The sequence below is a fragment of the Saccostrea cucullata genome, unplaced genomic scaffold (assembly GCF_032062105.1).
Source record: "Saccostrea cucullata isolate Sc308-1 unplaced genomic scaffold, CSIRO_AGI_Scuc_v1 ctg4508, whole genome shotgun sequence".
Taxonomy (NCBI): Eukaryota; Metazoa; Mollusca; class Bivalvia; order Ostreida; family Ostreidae; genus Saccostrea; species Saccostrea cuccullata.
This window is the reverse complement of record NW_026934015.1, coordinates 81,364-108,033: the sequence shown is the minus strand read 5'-3', so window position 1 is coordinate 108,033 and position 26,670 is coordinate 81,364. Positions and strand designations below refer to the sequence as shown.

The 26,670-nt window shown below is 34.9% G+C and overlaps 1 protein-coding gene, 1 long non-coding RNA gene and 1 pseudogene across 2 annotated transcripts; all 3 read left to right on the top strand.

Annotated features, from left to right (window-relative positions):
* The first annotated feature begins 2,619 nt into the window (after positions 1-2,619).
* On the top strand, positions 2,620-5,248 carry LOC134239806 (uncharacterized). The gene is made up of 3 exons (XR_009986300.1): positions 2,620-2,885; positions 4,069-4,142; positions 4,682-5,248. It is a non-coding gene; the product is annotated as an uncharacterized LOC134239806 (long non-coding RNA).
* A 12,457-nt stretch (positions 5,249-17,705) lies between these two features.
* On the top strand, positions 17,706-18,026 carry LOC134239805 (uncharacterized; annotated as a pseudogene).
* A 1,092-nt stretch (positions 18,027-19,118) lies between these two features.
* Positions 19,119-26,449, top strand: LOC134239809 (uncharacterized). The gene is made up of 4 exons (XM_062721947.1): positions 19,119-19,286; positions 20,348-20,529; positions 20,835-20,925; positions 24,284-26,449. The coding sequence occupies exons 1-4, from the start codon at positions 19,119-19,121 to the stop codon at positions 26,447-26,449; spliced, it is 2,607 nt and encodes an 868-aa protein (XP_062577931.1).
* Positions 26,450-26,670: the final 221 nt, after the last annotated feature.

Here is a 26,670-nt window from a genome sequence, read left to right as displayed (position 1 = left end):
GACCAAAGAGAGAAAGGGAAGAAAATATGAATAAAGAACAAAATAATCCAACCATTTATTTTCAATAAAATAGACTCTTAGAAACATGAGAAATGCACAATAATTATTATCAAGATAAATATGCAAATTGAAATTACATTCCAAAATAACAAAAAAGTTATTATTCCTAGTTATGACAAAATACACCAGGAATCACATAAATTACAGAATGACAGAGGTTCTTTGACAGCTGTAAGCAAAATCACAAAAATATGAATAGCAGGAAACTATTTTTAAAACAAGCACTCTGAATATTGCAAACATGCATATTATAGATAAAATGTACTGTTATGATATTACAGATGTATGCATCTGTACTTTCTTAACATTATCAACAGTATTAAGTATAAAGATTATAACAATTACCGTAATTTACGGAATATAGGTCGATACTTTTTTTCTCAGAACCGCTGGGGTCGCCCAATATTCAGAATTCGACCGATTTAAAGCTCAAGTTTACGAAAAATGCCCCAAAATCAGTAAAATTTACGTCAATTTCAAAGGAAATTTGTGCCACTTTCTTAATTTTTTTGATTATTTTTCGCAAAAAAATTTAATGCCCCGGTAAATATTTATTCTATAGCTTTCTTACAAAATAAATTCCATTAATTATCCGTTGACATGGTTGATGACAAAGGAAAACAACATTGCTTCATCTATTAAATAATTCCTCAAGGTATTTTCCATTTACATCATGCGGTATCCATCTTGTGAAGTTAGGAAGTCGCGATCGTGTACTAAAAGTAAAACCTCAACCGTATCAAAATTTAAAATACGAAATTTTTTTACAAACACAACTGTAGTGTTTTAACCATTTATTAGTAGCGATAAATTGAAATAGTATATTAAAATATTTTTTATTGTCTTATGTTTATTTAAATGTGAAATGAGTGAAATAATTTGTTGCCATTCAATTCCTAAATTTAATTACCAAAAAACCGCGAGTCAATACTATTTTTTTTTTTTAATTTTAATTAATTATAATAATTATTAAAAGCTTAGTACACAAGAAGTACATTGAATTACCGGTATACAAAGATTGGCTTCTAACAGAATTTTTAATTGTCTGACAGATAAAGGGATTTACACTGTGTACGCAAAGGTGTTAAAACCTGTGTTGGTTTAATGCCTGCGGGGCATGATTAACAAACCCACGTGCCGTGGTAGGGTATTAGTGTTACACATCATTGAACAAACAAAGCCGAGAAATTCATGTTGACAGTGAAATTGTGAATGTACTCTCAATTAAATTTATAAATTAAACTTATAGAGTGTTAATTTGATTTCAATTCTTTACTGTTGCTTGATATATACATTCAATGATCATTTGCGTGTTTTAGCAAATCCCTGGAGAAGAAAAATAAAAATGGCGGACATCGAAGTAATTGTCGTCCACCGGTAAATAATGTCTGAATAAAATTTATTAGGAATGTGTCCAAGTTGTTCTGAAATCGGAATTACTATTCTTTGGTCTCGGGTATTTCCCGAATTATAGCTGTAAAATAATAACCTATTTACGTGTTATTTATGCCTCTGATTTAACAACAGTGTGAAACTACGGAGGCATTGAACAGGCAAGTTGGAGAAAAATATAAGTAGTAATAACACAATTCAAAGAAGTTTGAACATTTTTTTAAAAAAAATTATTTAATGCTTTACTCATTAAAATACCTGTTTATTTTCTTGATACGTTAATGTCACAGAATAACCCCAGTAATTTTAGGGTTTACCTGTTCTGATACGTTGTATCTGTGTAAGAATCTTTAGAAAACGGGAAACAAAGCCTCGTCCTATATAGTAAGTTCGTCCTATCTTAGAATTTTTCAAAAATTAAGGCTGAAAATGAGCCTTTCGACCTATATACCCCATCGACCTATAATCCCAAAATTACGGTAAATTTTTGGGGGCAGTGTGAAAATCACAACTTTTGAAAATTAAAAATCTGTAGTTAATCATATTTGACAAAGTTTTGTAATATTTTTGGTTATACTAAATATATCCAAAGTGAATTTAAAGGAAAATGTCACAGAGAATGTGAAAACATCATATAACAATTTTCTTACTGTTACACATTTTTTTAACTGTTGAGATGTAACACTACTCATAGGACACAGCTTATGTAAACAGTTGGGTAAACGTAACAATTCCAACAAATGTTTTAAGGACGACAGACCTAATTCGAAATTTCGCGCCACTGCGCAGGAAGTCGCGCATCTGCCTTGAATCAGATTGACGTAATTATGTATTGCTAAAGATGATTGATATACATTTTTTAATGTTTACAAAGAGTTTCATATCTTTATTCCCAATTCAAAAATATTTTACACAATTCGATTTACATTCATTTGTTGATTCTATAAGTAAATGATTATTTTACGACATTTGCCATTAGCGCACGGCGAGTAAACAAAAACATGTTGTGATGTTGATGACTTTCCTGACTCGCCGGTTAGGCTGGCTTTATTCATTTGAAGCTTCGTTTTTCATTAAAAAATGAAGTGCAGCAAGAACAAACATCGTCATAAACTACGGCCAAATGTACGACCCCCTTGTCTCTCATTGTCGATACGATTCTAGAGCGGATTCTGGACCGTGGCCTGACACAATAAGTTCAAGTTGATGTTTCTGATGGAGATGATTTGTAAGAAAAGATCTTTTTCTGAATAATGTCTGTTACGTTGCCTTTTCGTCCTAAAGATGAACTAAACATGCATGATGCTAAATGAACATAAAAGTTTTGTAAATGAAGGAGAAAACAAGAGCCCGGAATGCCAGGACCTAACAGCTGCCAAAGCTTGAAATTTCTGATGTGATATCAACACTATTCAGTATTTCATTTGGAACAGGTAACCATATTTAGATTTTTTGTTTTAGGCTAAATGTTGCATTTACTCATTATGTTTTATTATTATTGTTGAATATATTTCTTTTAATGCATCTTTAGGTCTATGTAAAAATGTTAAAGATTTTGGATGCAACTGCAATAGGTTGTAAATGTTATTGTTAAGCAAAATACCTTATCAGAGTAGCCGAGTTAATTTATAAGCATACTTAATTCTCAAAGAATATTCAACCAAGCTTAAATATAAAGCCATGCAGATAATTCTGGCTATTTACCTACTTAGAGATGAATCAAGTAAAGTACCAGCTATGTTGAAACAGGCTGATCACTTTATTTTTAAATATAGTATTTTGTGCTAGCTTCATTCAGTCATTGATAAAATTTTCCTATATAGCAATGAAATTAAACTAGCAAACTTCTTTAAAGATTTTACATGTATGTTGTTGGTAATTCCCCTGTGTTACCGACATGTAATAATTAGAATCAAGTAAGGCAGTATACTATCTTATACGTCATATACCGTATAATCCATATTAACCGCCCCTGCTCCTATAAGCACCCCCTTAGGTCTTTTTCAATTGTCAGGAAATAAGGGCCCCCTGTAAAGTGATTAAAATCAACAAGAATGATATCAAAATATTGAAGAAAGTGAAAATCAAACTTATCTATTATCCAATATTTCAATGGTAATGAATAATTTAGCATAATTTGGGTGGATTATCTTCACTTTAAGTAAAGTTAGACATTATTTTATTGGTTCCTTGTATTTATTTTTTTTTCATCAAAAGATTTTTTAAAGTTAAAATATGACATTGAATATCATAAATAGAGTACCAAAAAAAAAACGCCCCCTTTTTACAATTTTCTAAGCGCCCGGGGCTGTTAATAGGGATTATACGGTATTCGAACCCTTGAATCATTTGTTTTAATGCAAAAAGTTGTTGAATTATTAGTTGTGTATCATTCATAATTGTTTCCTCCAAAAAAGATAATAATAAGTTGCCTTCATCTTTTACAGTTAACATGCACTCGCCGCTTTAAAAAATTAATAACTCAAAACTGAATCACACTGATAATACATGTACTATTTTATACAAATTTAAGATGCATGTACATGTATGTAGATCACAATACTCAAATGTATTTTGCATTTCAAATTTAATGTCTTATTTTTTTTTTTACCACAGAAAAAATCTGCAGACTGAGATACTTGTACTGAGAAAATACCTGCTGTTGAAGAAAAAACCCAAGACTTGTTTAGGTATGTTTTTGAAGTCTTTTAAAATGAAAACTTCACTCATGACTTTTTCAAAAGGGAGATAAATGTTTAAAAGTCATTTTCCTATTCTTTGTACACTGACAATGCTGATTAATCATATGCTTTATTAGGGTGTGAATATTGATTTTTATTTTGAGTCTTTCAGTTTATTCATATATTTTTTATGCGCCCCAATCGATAGATCAGAGGCGAATATTGTTTTTGTCCTGTCTGTTTGTCTGTCTGTTGTCAACTTTTACCTTACCATAACTTTTAACAGATAGAGACTTCATATTTGGTATGCATACTCCACTAATTAAGTTTTCAAAAGACACCAAGGTAAATGACCCTTAGTTTGACCTTGACTGTGACCCTTAAGCTAAAAATAGCTTTTCAAATCTTTGTTGCCTTTGGGCGCAAAGTGTTTTTTTTTTTTATTTTACCTTTGTTAACAATATGCAAAAAATTGTGTACACTTGATATTGATTGATTGAATGTTATTTATTTATCTGAATATCACATAGTTTTTTTGTATATTTCAGGTAGAAACAACAATATGCCGATAGTTCAAATTGCTGCATCTATTGGAGCACCCATTGTCGTCAGGAATTTTTCTTGAATTTCCAGCATTTCCAAAAATGCACCTTGCCAGCATGGATTGATTGTAGTAGCTTAACACATGTTACAAGATTATTTAACCCTGATGAGAAGTCACAAGATGCAGTGAATGACACTTGGGAGCAATGAGGAGTGAAGGTTCTTTAGTGTGCCAATATCTGCTGTTCCAACCTTTACTCTCTCAACCAAAAGACCTCCAACTTTACAGCACCGGAATATATGATTAGCCACTGGGAAAATTTTTTACACTTTTCATATGTAACAATATTGCAAGTTTATAGTGTTGTTCTACATGTAAACAGCATGTACATCATTTTTTAGATATACAGATGTGATGAAATAATTAGGAACTCTAGTTAGTGTACGGTTAGTTTTACCCCACATGTATATACATGTATGTTATATCTCATAAAAAAAACTAGTTAAAAAAATCAAAGTTTGTATATAAGGTAACAGCTAATACATGTAGCTATTTAAAATTACTGAGTGAAATCATTATACACAAACATATATACAAGTAAAATATTTTTGTATATTAAATTTCATCAATACATGTATTTGATACCAAATGGTACTGTTTGATACTCCATAGTTAAATCTGTTATACCTGTCATCATTTTGTCCTGAAATGTGAAATACTTTATTAATAAAGTATTTTACCTGTGTGTGAAATTCTTATACTTTTACAATTATAGTAGCCTAGACTCAGAGTAAAATAACACAGGTGCATTATTGTCAAAATTTGCGAAAACATTCCCAGATTACAAATTCATAGATATTTCAGCTCGGGGGATGGGGGCAGGAGGGTTAAGGTGGGACACAATAGGGGATCAAAGTTTTACCTAGAAATACCAAGAAACAAGATGTGTTTGTGAAACACTGATGCCCCCGTATGGCAACATAGCAAAGATTAAGCTTTCCTTAAATGCAAATTTAATTAATTGGTACCAAGAGTAGGGTATTCTCACTGGAAAACAATTGTGAAATTGTGAAATTTGCAAGTAAGCCAATGTTAAAGTTTTTTTAATAAGTACAAAAATCTCCAAGGTCAAGGTCAAAAGTTCAATGTAATTAGTATCAAATGAAAGGTCTTGCCACATAGAATACTTATGTAGAGCATGAAAGCCCTAGTCCTAACCTTCAGAAGTTATGGCCAACGTTCAATTTTTTAAAAAGTAGGTCAAACTCCAAGGTCAAAGGGTCAAAGTTTTTGTTATCAAATGAAAGGTCATGTCATAAGGATCAAATATGTAAAGTATGAAAGCACTAGCCCTAACTGTAAAAGTTATGGTCACGGTTTGCTTTTTTAAAGTAGCAGGGATTTATCTAGCTATTTTGTTTTACTACCGTTTTATATGTAAAGGGGAAAAATGAGAGCCGCAGGCTCGATCTGAGCGCCGGAGGCGCGAGTATTCTAGGGGGGTCCGGGGGCATGCCCCCCCGGAAAATTTCTAAATAAATGGAGCAAAATCCTGCATTCTTAGAGCTTCTGAGGGTCATTTGTAGACCTTTACAAAGACCACAAAAACTTCACTTTTTAGGCAAAAATACTAAATAACACACACACAAAAAATTTAACCAGGTCAGGAGTTCATTTAATTTTTTCTCTAAATATCTATCACAAATCAATTCTGTTTTTCATGTTTCACTACTAACATTGTTTTTGTTGTTACTCCATTCTTCCGATTCATAGTGATATAAGCTCCATCTTACTCATCTACACTTTTCTTCTTAACTCTGCAATCGCACGCATATCTTTCGACATCATGGACTTGGCACATGTTTACCGATCAATATCAAATAAAAGCTTGAATAATATATTCTTTCTTTTAAAAGCGTTTGAATGACTAGGATGGTAAATTAGCTGTAAAACTTCAATCGGACGAAAACGGAAAATTTCAGAACGATGTTTTAAATATTCTCCGTTTAATCGGAGAATTTTCTATCTGAAAAAGGGGAATTTTTGCACCTTTTTCAAGAGGGGAAAGGTACCGTTTACCGGTAGTAAAAACAGCCTTGATAAATCCCTGAGTAGGTCAATCTCAAAGGTCAAAAGGTCAAAGTTCTTGGTATCCATTGAAGGGTCTTCTCACAAGGATTACATATATGAAGTATGAAAGCCTTAACCCTTACTGTTCAAAAGTTGTGGCCAAGGTTTAAAGTTTTTTCACAAGTACGGAAATCTACAAGATCAAAGGGTCAAGGTTGTTGGTATCCAATGAAAGGTCTTTCAACAAACATTACATGTGAAATATAAATGTCCTGGTGTCTACTGTTCAAAAGATATAGCTAAAATAAAAGGTTAAAATTTTCATGTAAAAGTAGGTCAAACTCCAAGGTCAAGGTCAAATTTGGTGGTACCCAAAGAAAGGTCTTGTCACAAGGAATACACATATGAAATATGAAAGTCATAGCTCCAATAAATCAAAAGTTATGGGCAAGGTAAAAGTTTTTGTGGACAGAGAGACAGCTAGACAGACGGACGGACATGACAAAAACTATAAACCCCCAAAAACTTCGTTTACGGGGGCATAAAAATCTTAAGGTAGTAATAGTTGTACTGGTTCAAATGGGGGCCAAGGGGTAGGGCTGGACCATAATGTGTGAGGGGGTGTCAAATGAATAAATTTTAAAAAATTATCTGCTCAATAACAGCAAAGCCAGTTGTTATATTGATATGGAAGCATCATCAGGTTGTTTAAAATTCAAGCCCCCCCCCCCCCCCCCCCCAATGTAAACTCTCAATACTGAAGTGATTTTTGCTTTTTTTTCTCTAGCCAGTGTACTAAGGTGAGCAATGTCGCCCATGAGCCTTTTGTTTTTCTGTACCATTTTCGTGATGAATGCATCAGTATTTGACTATTTGATCATACATTGTATACAGTAAAGCACGCATATAACGAAAACTCAAAAACACCTATCTTGAAACAGTCCCTTATACTTAAACTTTTACTATCTATGCTTATTTTTAATTTGACAAACACTGTATCAGTACAAGTATTTTAGTTAATTACAGGTATGCTAAGAAAATATTAACTTTTGAAATAATCAGGCTTTCAGATATTTGTTCCCATGGGACGTGGGTCACCAAAATCGTACTTTGAGACAATCCCTAGAGTGTTATACGCATTTATTTCACATAAATCCTACTTTATCACCATCCCTAGAGTTTTAAACAACTTTAAATTATTATTTTTATTTAGTGTAAAAGTAAATTGAAGAATAGGGAAATAAAACGACACAATTTATTTTGCCAAGGTATTTTCAATGAAAATTTTCCCCCAAAATATGCCATTCACCAGAGTTTGACACACCCCCTTAAAAAATCTAGGCCGATGACCTATTTATTTTTTGGCATTATTTGCTACTAAATTATCTTGTTAACATTGTTTCTTAATATGAATAAAAATTCTATTGCCTAATTTTTTTAATCATCACTTTTATACCACAAACTCGCATTTTCCCATTACTTCCTATAGTAATCATTGATTTTCGTTGCCTACTTTTGAAACGCTCCCTATTAAAAATCTATATCGATGGCCATATATTTTTTTCATCGATTTTAACTCACAAAAAGACACTTTACCTCATATTAAAATTTGAGTAAATTTTCTATTGTAGAAATGAATTAGGTCCGTCGTCGTTAAAGCAATGAAATTCGATGGACAGAAAAGTACATGAATGTAACACATTATGGGAAATAACACAATAGGAACAACATGTATACATCTTACTTCTAATCTTTCTTACACACAATAATCCTCCCTTTCATCTAAGGAGAAGACTTTTCCTTTTCCCCAAGTGTGACGTACTAGAATGATCAGGTGAATAAACTTTCACCTCTTTCTTTGGTACGACTGGTTTTGGACAGGATGTGTCTTTAGAAGAGAGTGATAGACAATGTTCACGGATTTCCTCATACAAGTACCATTGCCTCTTGGGGTCAAGACCAGGTGCTGGGATTTCTTGAGGCAGAGGATCATTTACGGAGGGAAGGATATTCTGATCTTTCAGGAGATTGACACACAAAGGAACAGAATCACAGAGCTCCTTACATTCAACAACACCAGGAGTCTCAGCACTTACTCGGAAATGATGATAGCCTCGAATGTTTATCAACGGTTTGAAGAACTGTTCAAGTACGACTTCCAGTCCCTAAACTGCACAGGTGTTTGTGGATCTGGCACGAGCTGAGGAATGTTATGTCCTCTGCGGGATGAATGACGGACTGTGTCTGCTATTTCATTCATGGTTTCTGCTGTAGATGAACGCCATTTTACTTTCCAGACTCCAAAATGCCAGTCAGGATCAAATTTAGTGTGTCCTGCCACCATCATAGAATATTCCACAATAACATGGAGTCCTGATTGAGAAGAAATACACTCCTTAATTTAAATATAAATGCTAAATTTAGAAAGAGTTCACATTTCTTGACTATCAAAACTGACATCATACATGTATGTAACACTTTGGGCATTGAACATCATGAACATACTGAATATCAAACAATGCTTTTACAAATTAAATCAAATTTTTTTCAATTTTCTTTTGATGTACACTTACCTACAAGAACTTTCCATAGAGCATACCATAAGACAAAGTTGTTTTTGTTTTGCCCACTGCAGTTGTCGAAATGAATGGCTGCTGTTTTTTCTCCATATCCATGGTATTGAAAAAAGTGGTGAACCATACTAATGACAGAATTAGCACCCTTCCCTGTGTTCTCAGCCTCGTCAATCAAGTAGAACACTTGTTTTCCTGCAATTTAAGTAAAAACAAAAATTTTGATCAGAACTTAATACGGTAACTCAACCACTGACTTGTTTATTTACCTTATATGTATGCATTATGACAAAAACAGAATGTGTTAATATTTTGCTGCAACTATATTTAATAGAATTCATAAGAACCAAAACTGTTTTATTCAGACTCAGTCCCATACATGTATTATTCTATATTTGAAAGAGTATCCTCCTTTACATGTGATTGTACTATTTCATCAAATATTAGATTTCCACATAAAAGGTATTTAATAAATTCTTATAAGAATTACATGTACAGTTATTTCTGAATGAATTGAAGAACTAAGCAATATATATCTGACATATCATGACTTATGAATTAACATACCTGAACCCTCGCAACATACACCAAACACATTGCACTTCCGGAGCGTCTTAAAAAATATTGGTCCCACTTGTTGGGCATGATGTGGAAAATGAACTTGTTGAGCATTATAGTCCCAGGAATAGTGCATTTCCACATCAACTGAGCATGGAGCATTTCCTTGAATAAAATTAATCATTCTTGATCATTTGTATATGCATTGAAAGTTATTCATTGTATTTACTAGTTCATGAACAAAGAAATTCAATTTTACAGAAGAAATTTTTGCAAACACTTTGGTATGTCTGTTTTCCTATTAATAGTACTACCAAGGAAAAGAGGAGAAAATGCATGGCTGGAATTGAACCCTTGACCCCTGGTCAGGTGTTCTACCCATTGAGCTACCCAGGCTGATAATATAGTCCAAATCCAAGCACATATAATAGTACAAGAATGTTCATTTAAAGTAGGTCTACACTCCAGGCTTGGGGTCAATTACTTTGAAAGGTAATTAATTACTTTCAAATACATTGATAATTTTGTCAATTACTTACAATTACAATTACATTGATTTTTTCAAATGTAATTAATTACTTTCAATTACTTTGACAAATGTAATTAAATACATTTCAATTACTTCGGGTTTTATTTTTATTAAAAAAAAATAAAGATTTTTTACAATAAGATTTTTTCTATAGCGATCGAATTCGAACTTTCATTCAGTGTTTTCTTGGGTATGATAGGGGTTCACACCTGGTCAAAATTAGACGTTTACCTTATAATGAGTGTGACACTCTGTATAAACAAATTAAACATTATGAGACAATTAATTATTGTACAAACAAAAGCCCATGCTCCACCAGTATGGTGTATGGCAAGATCTTTTTTGTAATTTTCTCAAATCCATATTTTTTAAGGAAATAAATAATATCTATCACAATTCCATTCATTATTTTCTATCTTAAAATGAATGGAATACATGCAAATCTAAAATGGGATGTAGTTAGTCTAATTGCTGTAAAACAAATTAACTATCTAAACAATCATTGTTATTTGCAAGTGGGAATAGCGAGAACTGAGATTTATAAAACATGGGAATGAGTAATATAAACCCACCAGTATAAAACTATGTATCAGTACTGTATAAGACACCTTTTTAAATATAAACTTTCATTTTGAAAAAAGTAATTGAAATGTAATTGAAAAGTAATTGAAAATACATGACCTTTTTTGAAATGTATTTAAATACATTCAATTACTTGTAATTGAAGGCTCGCTCAAATACAAATTACTTCCAATTACTTTGAAAAATGTAATTAATTACACTCAATTACAATACTTTATTCAATTACCCCATCCCTGCTACACTCGCACTACGTCATTTACGAATAGTAAAACCGAAACCGCGCTTCCTTTTTCCGAGATGAGATTTTTTAACTATATTGGTTTGACTTTTACTTAGCGTTTTAAATATCCGGTAACGAATTTGCTCGAAGTCGGTCTCGTCAACAAACACTGATTCTACAGTTTAACTTTAAGGATAAATTAATTAAAAAGAGAAGGCTGGGAACAACTTTCGGTTGACAGAAATAATATAGATAATAAAACGATATTTCTGTGAATGATGCCGCGCCGAAAACACGGACCACATACATGCTACATCAGAACATGTATCAAACTATCGAGGCGACTATTGTCGGCGGCCAAGTTGAAGCTAATAGTGATAATTCGGAAGATAAGTAATGACTACGATTTGACTTAGACAATTTATGGATTTTACTAATCAAACATTACAATATTTACTTTGAATAATAATTATTGCATAAAACGCATACCCCCCCCCCCCCTCCCCCAACCTGCTTACCCACGAATCCCAAATAAAAATTATCTTTTTAATAAGTATTTGACAAAAGTTGATTCACTTGCAGCACACTTCGTTATTTTCTGTAGCAAAATCATCCAGTTTCTGAGAATCAGTGAATTACTTTCATTTTCATCGTCTCCAATTTAAAGAGAAGTGTGTTTTATTTATTTATTTTTTTTTTTTTGAGTAAAATAAGATAAATTTTAGGGACAATAGGTTTTGGGTTTGTATAATTATTGTTTTAAATTATGTACAACTTTGTTAATACAAGTATACACTCAAACATTAACAGTATTACAGAAATATGTGGCAATATATTACTTCTGGAAGAAAGAAAATAGGGGGGTCCCTTTAGTGTAGAGCTCATACCACGAAAAGTAATGCGTCAACATATAATTTTTTTAAGCTTATTATTTTTCTTAAAGATAATTTAGTAAAAATAATGCAAATTTACGAAGTTTGAGTCCATATTTTTTTTTTAAATGACCGAGATTGTCCTGTGAAGCATATTTTCTCACATTAAATTTTGATACAATAGCCTAACAAAGTGCATCTATTTATAATAATTCATGCAAAACAATGATTATATATTGTTTACTAATATGTTTCTACTCTATTTTGGGTATTAAAGTTGAATATTTAGACTTAAATTAATTTATATACAACAAAATTTAGGATAGGTAAAATTTCAGTATTTTACATTTCGGGGTATATACTCCGATAGGCTATAGCGGAAAAGTGAACATGTTGACATATAATTTTTCTTGTGTCTATCCATTGCTAGGATGTATGTCTATCTTATAAAAGCAGATTTTTAAAGATTGAGCCCATTTAGTGCCGAGTGTAGAACTACCTTAATGCTAATGAAGGAAAGTATACCATACTTGTAACTATACACTAAAGGAAAAAAAAATTTAATTTTGCAATAAAATTTTAACTTACCAGTTTGTTTACATTCCTCTGGTAAGGAAATGAACACTTCCTTGCTGGTGGTACACTGGTGTCTGTAGTAGTCTCTTTGCTGTTTAGCTTGGGAAACGTACTGCGTGTAAGTAGAAAGGATTTCTTCCTTTTCCTCATCATTCATATTAGAAACTGTCGACAGTTGATGAGAGAAATTCTGACAAAGCTGACACAGGTCAGTGCATGGCTTCATGATTGTAATGAATGGACACAACTCATGCCAAGTTCTTTGAAATGTCCTTAAGTGTATTTTTCTGAAGTTCATTTCTTCAGCTAGAATCTCATACTTAGCATGAATGTCAGCAGTTGTCGTATCCGATGGAAGTAGAAGCACTTTCTCAGATTTGTAATTTGGCAGTCGGCCTGGTAGAGGCAGGGCATGGTCACTAGCATACTTGGTAATAAATGTTTTGATACGGTCCCTGTCTGTCACTGATAAGCTATTATGCGGAGCCTTACCACTGTTTCCATGTGTTCTGGGTAAAAACCCTTCTGTATCAAGAGATCTGGCAACTTTATGGAGTTTCTTTCTTTCAACCGCATGTACAAAACAAAATGTTGTACGACACACTCTGCATCCATTGAAGTAGTACTCCTGAAATGGTCTTTCTCGTTCTTTTTCTCTGTGTTTCTTGGACTGTGTGACAGAACCAGATCGCCTATGTGCAAACATTTCAACTTTAAGTATAGTGTCAAGTTCCTCCCGAGTACACTGTAGACAATGATCACGGAACTCACATGCTGCATCAAAGTCAATTTTCGTGCTACATGGCATTCCATAAAACTCCTTACACCCGCAAGTGTCATTCTGAAATTTGGAACGGATTATGTATTCCTTCGTGTCGGTGTCATTAACTTCATTCGGTATATATACATCCCCATCATGGTTGTCACTGTCACTTTCAGAGTAAGAATCATAATTTACATCACCAAAATCACTCGTATCTGTCTCGCTGTCACTTGACAGATCACAAAACTGTCTGTCGCGCACGTTAGATTTTGGAGCAACAAGTTTAGAGAAATATAATTCATCCACACGCTCTATATCTTCTAAAAATTCATCATCTTGATAAAGAACAATTTCTGATGGTATACTTATCGATGTTGCTGTGGAAGTTTGGCTCATGTTTAGTGCTTGAACTCCCTACATTTCCAATTTACAACTTTACTGTGACTTTCACTTTCAATCTATTTTCAACCGGAAATGTAAACACGCCTGCTGTTATGGACAGAATTATTGCTCTTTACAACCCGCGGTAAATTCAAATTAAAATAAAAAAACGTAATAAAATATATTACAAAACATTACAACAAACATTTTCATTTTCATAATTAATACTTTAAAATACGAGACAGAGATAAACTTTTTCAGAAGCACGTGTACTGCAATTTTTTTCACGCGTTATTTTTTTTTTTCGATTGTGACGCAAACGTTCAGAACTATCGCCGATTTCTCATTATGACGTGTGCCGCATCTGGACCCTTTTTCGCAGTCGCGGTCACAAATGTGATCAGAAAAGCTCACTTGAGCCTATGGCTAAGGTGAGCTAAAAAGAATTGACATTTATAGCAAAGTGGTTCTTATTCACCTTGGCTATAAATATATTGTATACTAAACAGATACATCTATATATAGACAATAGTGAAGTAAAATCATCTGTCCCTGGCACTTTCTATAAATCTGTTTCACCGTAAAAATGTAAATGAAGAAGTTAGATTTGCATGAAGGGCTGACTGCTGGAAAAAATTCGTTTGAAACAGATCTGTGTGGAATTAGTATGAAAAGTCATTGGTAAGAAGTTTGAAAAGTCAATGACACCCCCCCCCCCCCACCACCACCACCACCACCAAAAGAGGATTTCAGTTAAAAGTTTTTTTTTGGATTGTCAACTTGACTGGGTTGGGACCCCCCTTTTTTTGGGGGGGGGGGGGGGGGAGATCCACGCCTTGGGTGCATGGTTATTTCAACATCGGATATACTAATACTTGAATATTTTATAGAAATCAAATGCTTAAAAAAACTGTGACCTTCTTTTGTAAAATTGAAAAATGAGGGTGAACTGCTACATATTTTTCTTATTCAATTTTGAACTTTTCCACAATGTTCATTGAAGAAAAAAGAAAATAATGAAAACTGTCCCTAAATAATGTATTTTACGGGCAAGTAGATGAACAGACACTCCAAAAGACGTTGGTCACATTAAAAACATGAAAACTGTAAGAATAAAAAAAAACATTTTCTTAAATTGTTTACAGACAGACAAAGACCTTGTACACGTCAAACTATCACAAAAGGCGATAAGCGCTTCTGATCTCGGACCAGTAGAGCTAAAACTTCATTTTGCTTGAGCTTTTTAAAATAAAAACAGATTTACCTATAAATAGTATCATGTGGCTCATTAAACATCGTCTCACTGGCCCTCTGATCAACCTCTCATTTCCCGCCACGGACATGTCACACAAATGGCGTTCCAGTATTACGATCCCGATGTTATTTCACACCGGACATTGGCCCCACGATTAACCATTCATTGTATAATTTATATAGAGTAAACAAAAAATCATTCCCTCATGTAAGTCTTTCTTTCAAATTATCTTTGTTAAATCATGTTTTGCATAATTTTCTCCACATTTGTATTTTTTTAATCTAAAAATTTTCCTCCATTGATATATGTTTAACATATATATAACATGTTCCTCATAATGTTAGCATAAATTGAAAACATGTACATGTAATAATGATATATTAATATTGTACAAGTACATTGTACAGATACATGTTTAGACAGATAGTTTGAAAAAAAATTTCTACATCGTGCGAGGATTTAAAAAATTTCAAAGGTGAGATCTACACTAACTAAACAAATTTACTAGGAATACGAATTTATTGAAAAGAGAAAAAACTTAAAACAAATAAAACAAAATTATAAAACCAAAATCTGGGGTGTGTTTTTTTTCTGGACTGAAGTGATCAGGGTCAAAGTTTTTTTTTGGGTTTTTTTTCGTTAGGCCATTCCAAGTTTTTTTTCATTAGATATCAATGCTCACCAGTCTACCTAAATTTCTCTTTACCGGTGGAGGAACTTCTACATACAACTTCACATGGACATGAAAAAAAAAACACGACTCACCCGCTCTCGAGCATTCTGAATCGAAAATTCCGTGTACCCTGTAGGGCCTAGTTGAAGCTATTTTTAATGGACTGTACGTACATTTGTATATATATTGTACAATACTCACCTGTCTATATATCTGAATTTCTGTTGACCGGTGAACGAGCGGCTCCTTACATGTACAACTTCACATGGACATGAAAAATCCCAAAGACTCATTCCCAGCGTATTAAATCGAACATTCCCTGTACCCTGTTGTTGAAGTTATTTTCACAGGACTGTGTGCAAAGGCGCTCGTGCGTGAACAACATGAAGTGTGGCCGGTAGACTCGGAAGTCGGAAATGTACGAAAACTACCGAACCTGAAAAATGTAAAGAAATCTGTGTTATATTTTTTGTCTTCGAGAGTAGACTTAGACCTAGATTATTTCTAAAATGAAATCGAATATTTACAATTCTTTAGGACCGGGACAGTAATTTATTCCATGGGATTTAGGTCAATGTAGAGCTGGGAACCAGGTGGGTATATAGTCGAACAGAAAAAAATAAACAAGAAAAACAATCGCGATTATCAGATTTTTTTCTCTTGAGACTAGGGGTACAACCATATTTTAGCTTTAATTTCATTGTATTCATTCTTGTTTTAATTATAATAATGATAATTTAAAAACATAAGTTGCAAAATTATGAAAGAGTGCCGGTAGCTCTACGGTTCTTGGTTCCAAGGCTAAATCATGGTGCCCCCACCCCCTCACTTTCTGCATGGGATTTCTTATAATAGTGTATACAATATTTCTAAGAAGAAGTTACGAATATATAGCATTAGATCATATAGAAAGCACACGTACATGTGTACTTACAAACGTCTCTTAGAATGGGGAACAAACTGACCCAGAAAAGTCTCCCGAAATCAACGAAATAGGTTTTTCCTTCGCAAAATTTTTTCATATGATATCAGAATAGGTAATTCATTTTTTTTTGTCCACCGCTTTTACTGAATGTGGGCGATATATATTTATTTCGATCTTTCTGATTGTTAGTCCGTCTGCATTGGCGGATCCAGAGGGGGGGGGGGTCCGGGGGTTGGAACCCGTGGGGGGTGCATAAAAAATAGAAACATAAATTTATTTTTCTCTTAACTCAACATTAAAAAATACATATTTGAACAAAATGATATTCATCTTTTGATTTCGTTCCAAGTACAAAATATGCATTTTCGTTCATCTGTGGAACCTGTGAAGATAATCTGAGTCTACTCAATGCTGTTCTGTATTTTTGCATGATATATGTATACAAGTGATATAAACAAGCACTCTATTTACTCACAGTGTAATATGTGGGTGGGGACAACCAAACAAACAAAAAAGAAAAAAGTCTTTACAGAAGGATTATTATTGAATCTCCTAACTGTATCTGTGGTCAAAATGAGGATGTTTATCTTCTTTTTTCTTTGTTTGTAAAAGATATATAAGAGCAAGAAATAATCTTTTTTGACAAACTTTTTAGACTGGACGAATCGATTTTAATAGACACACACCTGTTGTTATGGGGTACTGACACTTTATCTTATGATATGAACTGTCTTATATTTTCAGCAGTTCACAAATTTATCAATGAATTTGGTATATTTAATTAACATTTTAAAAATTTATTTATGTTCTTTTTCAATGTTATATACTTATATAATATTATTAATATGACAACTGTACAAAGTGTATCAACTTTACTAACACCAGAACAGCGAGAACCAATCATTACGAGGCTAACTGTCTGCCTTCGGGACGAGAAAATTGCACTACCGAAGTTTTCAAGATACCTTGTTTTCTAGCGCGTCGTTAATTGGCGCTATATATTACTAGGTGGTTACAGCATTCCAGCTGAATATGTACCGAGAGTATAACAATGTCTGGACGTGGTAAAGGAGGAAAGGGGCTTGGAAAAGGCACTAAGCGTCACAGAAAAGTCTTGAGAGACAACATCCAGGGCATCACCAAACCAGCCATCCGCCGTCTTGCACGCAGAGGTGGAGTCAAACGTATCTCTGGACTCATCTATGAAGAGACCCGTAGTGTCCTGAAAGTTTTCCTTGAGAACGACATGTACGTATTCGCGATGCTGTCACTTACACGGAGCATGCCAAGAGGAAGACCGTCACCGCAATGCATGGACGTTGTCTATGCCCTGAAAAGAAAAGGACGTGCCCTCTACGGATTCATTGGTTAGACATCCCTGCCATCTTGAGCTTAGCAGCGCTTCACGGCCACCAATATCTTTAGAAAAGATGCCTCTCTGTAAATGTCATAATTTTTATTTTACTATAATTTTAATGAAGTCTTTTATTTGTAATATTTTGTTAATAACATGTGTGTAACAATTTTTTGGTAAATAATTCCGGATGGGCTATTTCTTATCTTTGGTTCTGCAAGTATCTGTGTATTACGTAATTTCTGCCCAGCATCTTTGTACATCCTAACGTTAACGCAGAACGATAGTTAAAACTTAGCGACTTGGTCAGGAGAACAAGGTAATTAGCAATTATGTATGCATCTTATATATGCTCATAGTAACGTTTAACGTCCCTGATCTTGTTAGTTAATGTTTCTGATTTAGTATAGATATAACGAATACTCTATGTAGAGCATTTTTGTACAAGCATGGCTAGGGTGGTTTTATACATGGCGCCATTTTTGACCCACGTGTAGTGAAATGTTGATAGATAATTATTTGTCCCATAGCAATTTGTATTTTATATATCAAACCAATTTAATGATTAAATAGAACTGATTCATTATGTAAATTATCGGTTGTGAGATTATTTGTTGTGCACATGGAATTTTGTGTGATTATCAACTTAGAGTTATTGCCCTTTGTACGGTAATGTAAGGCAAGGCGCATATGGAATTCAAGTTTGTATATATGTAACGCTTATATGTTGTTAAATGAAAGTAGCAAAGTCATATTTTCTGATTGTCACTGGTAATAATTTTACTGAGATTAAGTAGTGAATTAAACTAAACGTATAGATGTTATTTATATTACATATTAATTGTCAATTAGCTGATATTATTGAATAATAATAAATATATTCTACAAATGTATGTATATCAAAGGGTCATCTTAGTGCATGTTTGTGTACTTTTTGTAATTTAGATTTTCTTGTTAATTATTGTCTGATAAATTTTGTATTTCTCTCTTACATTTTCACGTTGATGTAACCATCCTTGAACTAATAAAGACATTTTCAGTATATATGAAATTCCTCTCCTTTTATGACCAAGCCACTAATAGTAAGAATTTGACTTCAGCCTCATCAAGATGTCAAAGGTTGATGACAAAACGACCCCGGATGGTACAACGCCTGATGTTACGGATACAGCTAATGGTACAACATCCAACGAAAACTATGATACAACGATTAATAACGAAAACAACGAACCAGTGAATAATGAGACACAACAAACGACAAACAAAGACACTTTACTTGTGGGACAGAGGAAGTCTGAACCGTTACACACACTGGGAGGGCTACTTATGCTCCGTTCAACCCACCTACTAACAACGCTACAGTCAACTCGAACAGCATATATAAACGATTTTTGATTCTACTATTAAGCAAACTGTTGATATATTGGGCTGCACTGCGTTGGAATCGTCAAGTTCAAGAAACTATTGACTCTACTGGTGAATATCCATTATTCTTAACCAACACTGTGGACTTGAAAACTAGGCTCGCATAGTGCTTGTAATGGGTGTATGTACATGTACGGTACTAAAAATAACTGACACTAAACCTGCCAGAGAGCACAAAAACTATGAGTCACAAAGCAAATGTCCTCGCAACAAATTCAACTCATCAGCACAATGCAACGGGAACTGACATGAGAAACTTATAAATGTTAGTATTGTGAGAATTGAAGGACATCCCTTGTTCAAGTGTGAGAAATTTATTAACTCGTCTATTGAGGATAAGTTGGTAGTGCGTAGAAAAACCTGTGCTTTGGATGTCATACGCAAGGGCCACAGAAACAAGGACTTTTAGAAGAAGCATACGTGTGGTATCTGCAAGGGAAAACACCCAACCTGCATGCATGAAGATGAACAAGAAAGCAACAATTATAGGTGAAATCAGCCAAAACCTTTCGTGTGAGCAGAGGATTTTGTCACAGAATTTCCATGATCATTCCAGTGTGGCTTTTAGTAACCACGGAACACCGTTCTCGAAATCAAAAACCGATATTGACATATGCTCTCTTAGACACACAAAGTGACACTATTTGTGCTAGACCAAAAGCTGCTGCCTTGCATGTGAATAGAATTTCCAAAATTTCTATTTTTACCAACCACAGCACACTATCATTAACAGTTCCGTATACAGAACCTGAGAGTGAGAGGGTTCAAGTCTACGGAATTTGTGACAATAATTATGCATCTACGAGAGACTACTTGTGTGCCAAGTTATATTGAAAGGAAAACCGTAATACTGGCCACACCTGAAGGAGCTTAGCATTTTGAACTAATTCTTCACATGAAATTTCTATTTTTAGGATACAATTGCAGCAAGCTCTTCATCAAGAAGAATCAAAAACCGAGAACCAGAATATGGCATCCAGACACTTCTTGTGTGCCAAGTTATATTGATACACAGACCGCACATACAGCAGCATGAGGATAAGCATTTGGAAATGCCTCTACCATTCAAGGAGCGACCCTCCCTGCCTAACAACAAGTCACTTGCATTGATTCGCTTAGATCATCTGAAACGAAAACTTAAAAGAGACCAGTTATATCAAAACATTACAAGACTTTCATGAGAGAAGTACTGGAAAGAGGCGTTTCTCTCACAGCCGAACCAGTATCGTCAGATGGTGTCAGTGGAAATACATGGTATATCCCACATCATGGTGTTTATCACCCGAAAAAGCCTGGAAAGCTTATAGTTTTTGAAATTCAGCAAGATTCAAAGAGGCTTCATTAAATGAATATCTAATGACTTGTCATTTTAACAAATGTTTTGACTGGGGTTCTATGCAGATTCAGACAACATACTGTGGCTGTCATGTGTGATGTGGAGAAGATGTTCCACCAGTTTGTTGTACATCCAAGCATACAAAGCATTTTCTGGGTACGATTCCTATGGTGGGAGGATGGAAACTTGGAGCAGACCCCAAGGAATATCGTATTTAGAGTACACCTGTTTGATAGCGGCTTCCTCCCCAATGTGCTAATTTGGATCAAGTGCCAAAAGCCAAGAAGAGCAACTTCAAGCTGCATCATTCTTTGTGCAGAATTTTCTATGTGGATGTAAATCCTAGTGTTGAGACGGAAGAAGAAGCTATCAAGTTGATACAAGATGCACAGATTCTGTGTGCCAATGGTGGATTGCGTTTATAAAATTTATTAATTTACCAACAACAAGAACGTAATAAATTCTGTTGCTGAATCAGAGAGAGGGCAGATGTTAAAGACTTGACCTTTCACATGAACAATTACCTATGGAACAAGCACTTGGTATAAAAACATTGAAGAGGATGCATTTTGCTTCAAAGCCATCGACCAGAATGCATCTCCTACTCGCAGTTCTATCCATTGTAGCATCAATATTCGACCCATTGGGATTTTCTCCCCTTTCTACTCTGACTAAACGAATACTGCAGGAGATGTGTCAAGGTACAGTAACCCAACCCAACCTGAAACCAAAGCAGTCCCAGAAAGCAGTCCCTGGTTTTGCTTTTCATACTGCTTGGGACTGCAATTTGGGACTGCTATTTACCCAGGACTGCTTTGGGACTGCTATAAAAAGCAGTCCCAGCTATGGGACTGCTTTGTTCACTCATGTGTGAAAAAGGTTCTGAGTGACATTTAGCTCAAAATCGCCCCCTTGTGTATTCTGAATTTGCAGGCTCCCTGTTGTTTTGTTTACTTGCAGCAGAGAGGAGTTTAAACTGTTTAATAAGCAATATTTCTTACATTCTTTTAATAAGTAGAGATTATTATAGTTAATTAATATTTTCTGGGACTGTTCAATTGTTATATTTACACACAATTAATGTGTAATTAGAATAAATAAAAAAAAAATAAAGTTGATAAATTCTCGCGAGGAATTCATGAGAAAATTTTTATCCCTAAAAATAAGCGGTACAAATTTATGAGAAAAAAATGGGCTTCATGTGGACCTTTTTTCAATTATTTAATGTTAAATTATAACATGAATAATATGTACTCAAAATTTGCATTGGTACTATTTAAAAATACTGTCATTACAGTTAGATATAAGATTTTTAAAATTAAAAATTTTTACACATTTTATAAGGATGACGCTAAAAAACCATCGTATTCCATGTAGCCCTCAAATAAAACCCAACAATTTATTAAATGACCATGAAATAAAATTATGCTGACTATTCTCCCGTAACATAAACTATGTGAATAATCATTGGGGAATCTAATGAATTACCGGGAGCTTTTAAACTTAAACAAGTTATTAAAAGAGTACATATATATTTATTTTTTTTTAATGAAAATACCGGGAATTGTGTTTATATCTTTTTTAGTTTGCAGTGTTTACCTGGCCGATTAATGTGTATTAGAACATAACCTACTTATTTAGCCAATCCAATGCTTTTTTCTCTCACAGAATTGATTCTTCATGGTGAAGAATTCTTCCTATTTCTGAAAAATTCAACGGTGTCTGATTGGTTCACTTGACAGTTATATGGGTGTGTCCTCATTGGTCTTTGTTGGGCACACAAAAAAGAAACTATTCAAAACCCACGTGCTGTTTACTATCATGATATTTAAACTTTCTAGGCCTTGCTACATATTTTTCCCACTGTAATCTTTTATCACCTTTTTGAACATTATTTTTTTCACATTTCGGTACATACAGAAAATACAACCATCGTCATGTATATCAGAGACGAACCTTGTCTTTGAAGACAGATTTAATCACAATTTTCATCAAATTTTTATTTGATATTAAACAGCCATACCCACTCCTGCTGACTAGGGCCTTGTCATCTTACCACAATCATTTTTCAAAAATGTTGATATTACGATTCTTGGTATACATGGGTATTCATAAAGTTTAACCGGGGGGTGTGGCTTAGCTTTTCTTGCAAATATATACAATAATATAGGCATTGAAAATTTTTACTTCCAACGCCTATGGTATTCATTAGTTAGTAACTTTAACGTCTTCACCATACCATTTCCCCATTAAATCAAGGTTTTTCATATAATCCCGTGCTAACCTGAATGGGTTGGGAGTCCATTCTGAAACCGCGTGTGTTCGATATTGACTGCGTGCTCGATATGTACAACGAGCGGTCAAGTTGAGCCTTATATATGACACAGCCGTGGGAGGAGTTTATTTTTAATCCATGCATTTGATTGGCTGTTCTAAGTCAGTAAGATCATATGAAGAGAAATCTTCGTCACGAAGAATGGGCTCCGCTTCGCTCCGCCCATTCTTCGTGACAAAGATTTCTCTTCATATGATCTTACTATTACTAAGATGGTATCAACACCCATTGTTTCAATCGCCTTTGGGCAGAAAAATCGATACATGTTATTTGGGTATTTGTACAGTGTTACACATCATTGAACATGCTGGTAAACAATGACCCTAATTTCAATTTATTTATTGCAAAAACAATGATATGAATGAAATGTGTACAAATTTCTTTCGGGATTAATTAATTTTGAACATAATCTGAAGCTTCCATTCTGGTGATTTACAGATGTATACTCTAACATTTACAAATAAACACTTAAAACTGAGTTTTATAGAACTAGGCATTAACGATAATTAAATTGACATGTCAGTAGAAATAATCATGACTGAAAAATAATACTTGGCAAAATTAACAAAGATTTTTTTTAAAAGCCCCAATACTTAAGAAAACTCTAACTTTAGAGTATCCCAATAGTCTAAATTGGCCATATAATGATAAGATCTATTTAAAGCTTCTTCTGGTGGAAAATATTTAATTCACTTTTAATTTTCTGCATATAAAATAAACATGGGAACCAGTATCAATCACAGAAGAATTATTAATGTACCCAAGAATTGTGATTAAATATTCATGTTCAGTGTAATTCATATATGTACATATAAATGTGAAAACCTTCTTCCTCAAATAAATATTATTAATAATTATTTCAATTTTTATGCGCGTACATGTTTTGTTCATAAATGACCTTCGTGTACATGTAAGGATTACTGGCATACTACCCAGAATCAATTTCTACTGCCTTTTATAGTTCCATTGTTTATTGGAAATCTCATTTTTGAGTTAGCTCCGCCCATTTAATTAATAAACCCCGCCCACTGGGACTGCTTTTTGGGACTGCTGGGACTGCTGGGACCGCTCTGGGACTGCTATGGGACCGCTGTGGGACTGCTCTGGGACTGCTGTGGGACTGCTTTAGCAGTCCCAGAAAGCAGTCCCCAGGACTGCTCTGGGACTGCTTTGTGTCAGGTTGGGTCTGGTCGGTACTGTAACATAGGATGGAATGACCCTCTACCCGCAGACAGACTACATGAATGGGAAGCTTGGATCAAAGATCTACAGAACCTTGATCTCATCAAAGTCCCAAGATGCCTCATACCAAGTGATTTTGGCAAACCGATAACCTTTGAGCTGCATCATTTCTCGGACGCAAGCACAAATGGCTATGGACAGTGTTCTTACCTTAGAGTTGTAAAGGGAACGAAGGTACATTGTGCTTTAGTTATCGCAAAGGCAAGAGTAGCACCTCTAAAGGTTGTAACGATACCTCGCTTGGAATTGACAGCTGCAGTATTGTCAGTGAAGGTCAGTTTATTTCTGAAGAGGGAGCTGAATCTACCTATCAACAGAGAGTACTTTTGGACAGACTCTAAATTAGTGCTTGGCTACATTAACAACGAGGCTCGCAGGTTCCACGTATTTGTTGCAAACCGTGTACTGATGATAAGAGAGGCAACAAAACCTCATCAGTGGCTATACATTGAATCTGCCAGCAACCCAGCCGATCACGCCTCGCGTGGACTACGTGCATCTGAAGTTAATGATTCTTCATGGCTGACCAGTCCTCCATTACTATGGCAGCCCATCATCGAAAGCAAAGGTGTTGAAACAGAGTTGCAACTTGGAGACCCTGAAGAAAGATCTGCAAGATCTCTATGTACCAAAATAAAGGCTCATTCTAGTATCCTTGACATTCTGTCTCGATTCTCGTCTTGGACCAAAATGATATCCTTCATTGCCAGAATGCAGAGACTTTCTAATGGTGTCAAGGGAACCTATCCACCAAATCCGAATGAAAGACTTCAAGCAGAACAAACTATCATCAAACACGTTCAACATGAAACATTTCAAGATGCTATCAGCGCTCTCGAGAAATCTGAAGGGCTACCAAAGTCTAACTCCCTTAAACCCCTAGAACCAATTCTACAAGATGGGATACTTCGAGTCGGAGGCCGACTGAGGAAGGCAACCCTGTCTGATGCTTACAAGAACCCAATAATCTTACCCAGAAATGGTCATATCACGCACTTGATTCTTTTACATGCTCACAAGGAAACCTTTCATCAAGGAAGAGGAATTACCCTGAACAAGCTCCGGTCTCTTGGTTATTGGATTGTAGGAGGAAGTAAGACAGTAGCCAGCTACATACGTCAGTGCGTTATATGCAGGAAGTTGAGACGACCGACAGAGACACAGAGAATGGCAGACTTGCCCAAGGAGCGTATGGAACCATCTCCGCCTTTCACATACTGCGGTATGGACTGTTTCGGCCCATTTATTGTGAAACAGGGACGGAAGGAAATAAAACGATATGGGTTACTATTTACCTGCATGTGCTCTCGTGCTATCCACATTGAGATGTTAGATGACATGTCTACGGATGCGTTCATTAATGGTTTGCGCTGCTTCATCGCAATTAGAGGAGCCGTGCGACAGTTGCGCTCGGACCAAGGAACCAACTTCATTGGAGCTAAGAATGAGTTCCAGAAAGCACTTAACAAGGAAAGAATATGTTCATTCTTGGCAGAGAAACACTGTGAATTTGTGTTTAACGCGCCCAGTGCTAGTCATACAGGAGGTGTGTGGGAACGTCAAATAAGAACCGTCCGTAACATACTCAACGCCATACTATTACTTTGTCCTGGAAGGCTAGATGATTCCTCGCTGAGAACCGTATTCTACGAAGCGATGTCTATTGTAAACGGACGCCCACTAACGGTTAGTGAGATAGACAACCCAGACTCACTGGAGCCGCTTACTCCGAACCACATCTTAACTGGGAAGACCACTTCTCCCCTTCCCCCTCCTGGAGAGTTCATGAAGGAAGACATATATGCCTGTAAACGTTGGAGACGTGTACAGTACCTTATGGAACAATTTTGGTCCCGTTGGAGACATGAGTACTTGGCTCAGATCACCTTACGACAGAAGTGGCATGGAGTTCGTCGGAACATCAAGGAAGGTGACATTGTTCTGGTGAAGGACGTTGACCTGCCACGCAACCAATGGCCTCTCGGTAGAGTTGTCGAAGCCAACCCAGACGATGATGGTCTTGTACGGAGAGTCAAGGTGAAAATGCAGTCTGGAGTCTTGGAGAGAACAGTTCACAAGCTTGTGCTACTCATTGCAAATTAATGTAACTGCTATGTTATAGTTGTATGTTGTATTCTAGACGATATGTAGATTGCAAGCTTAACACCTTTATTGAAACTTTGAATGTCTAAAATCATGCTGATTTTGGTGGGAGTGTAAATGTCATAATTTTTATTTTACTATAATTAAGGTCTTCCGTTTCCAACGGAAGACCTTCTACTGATTCTGAAGATTAAGATTATTCTTATTATTCTTTTTTTTGT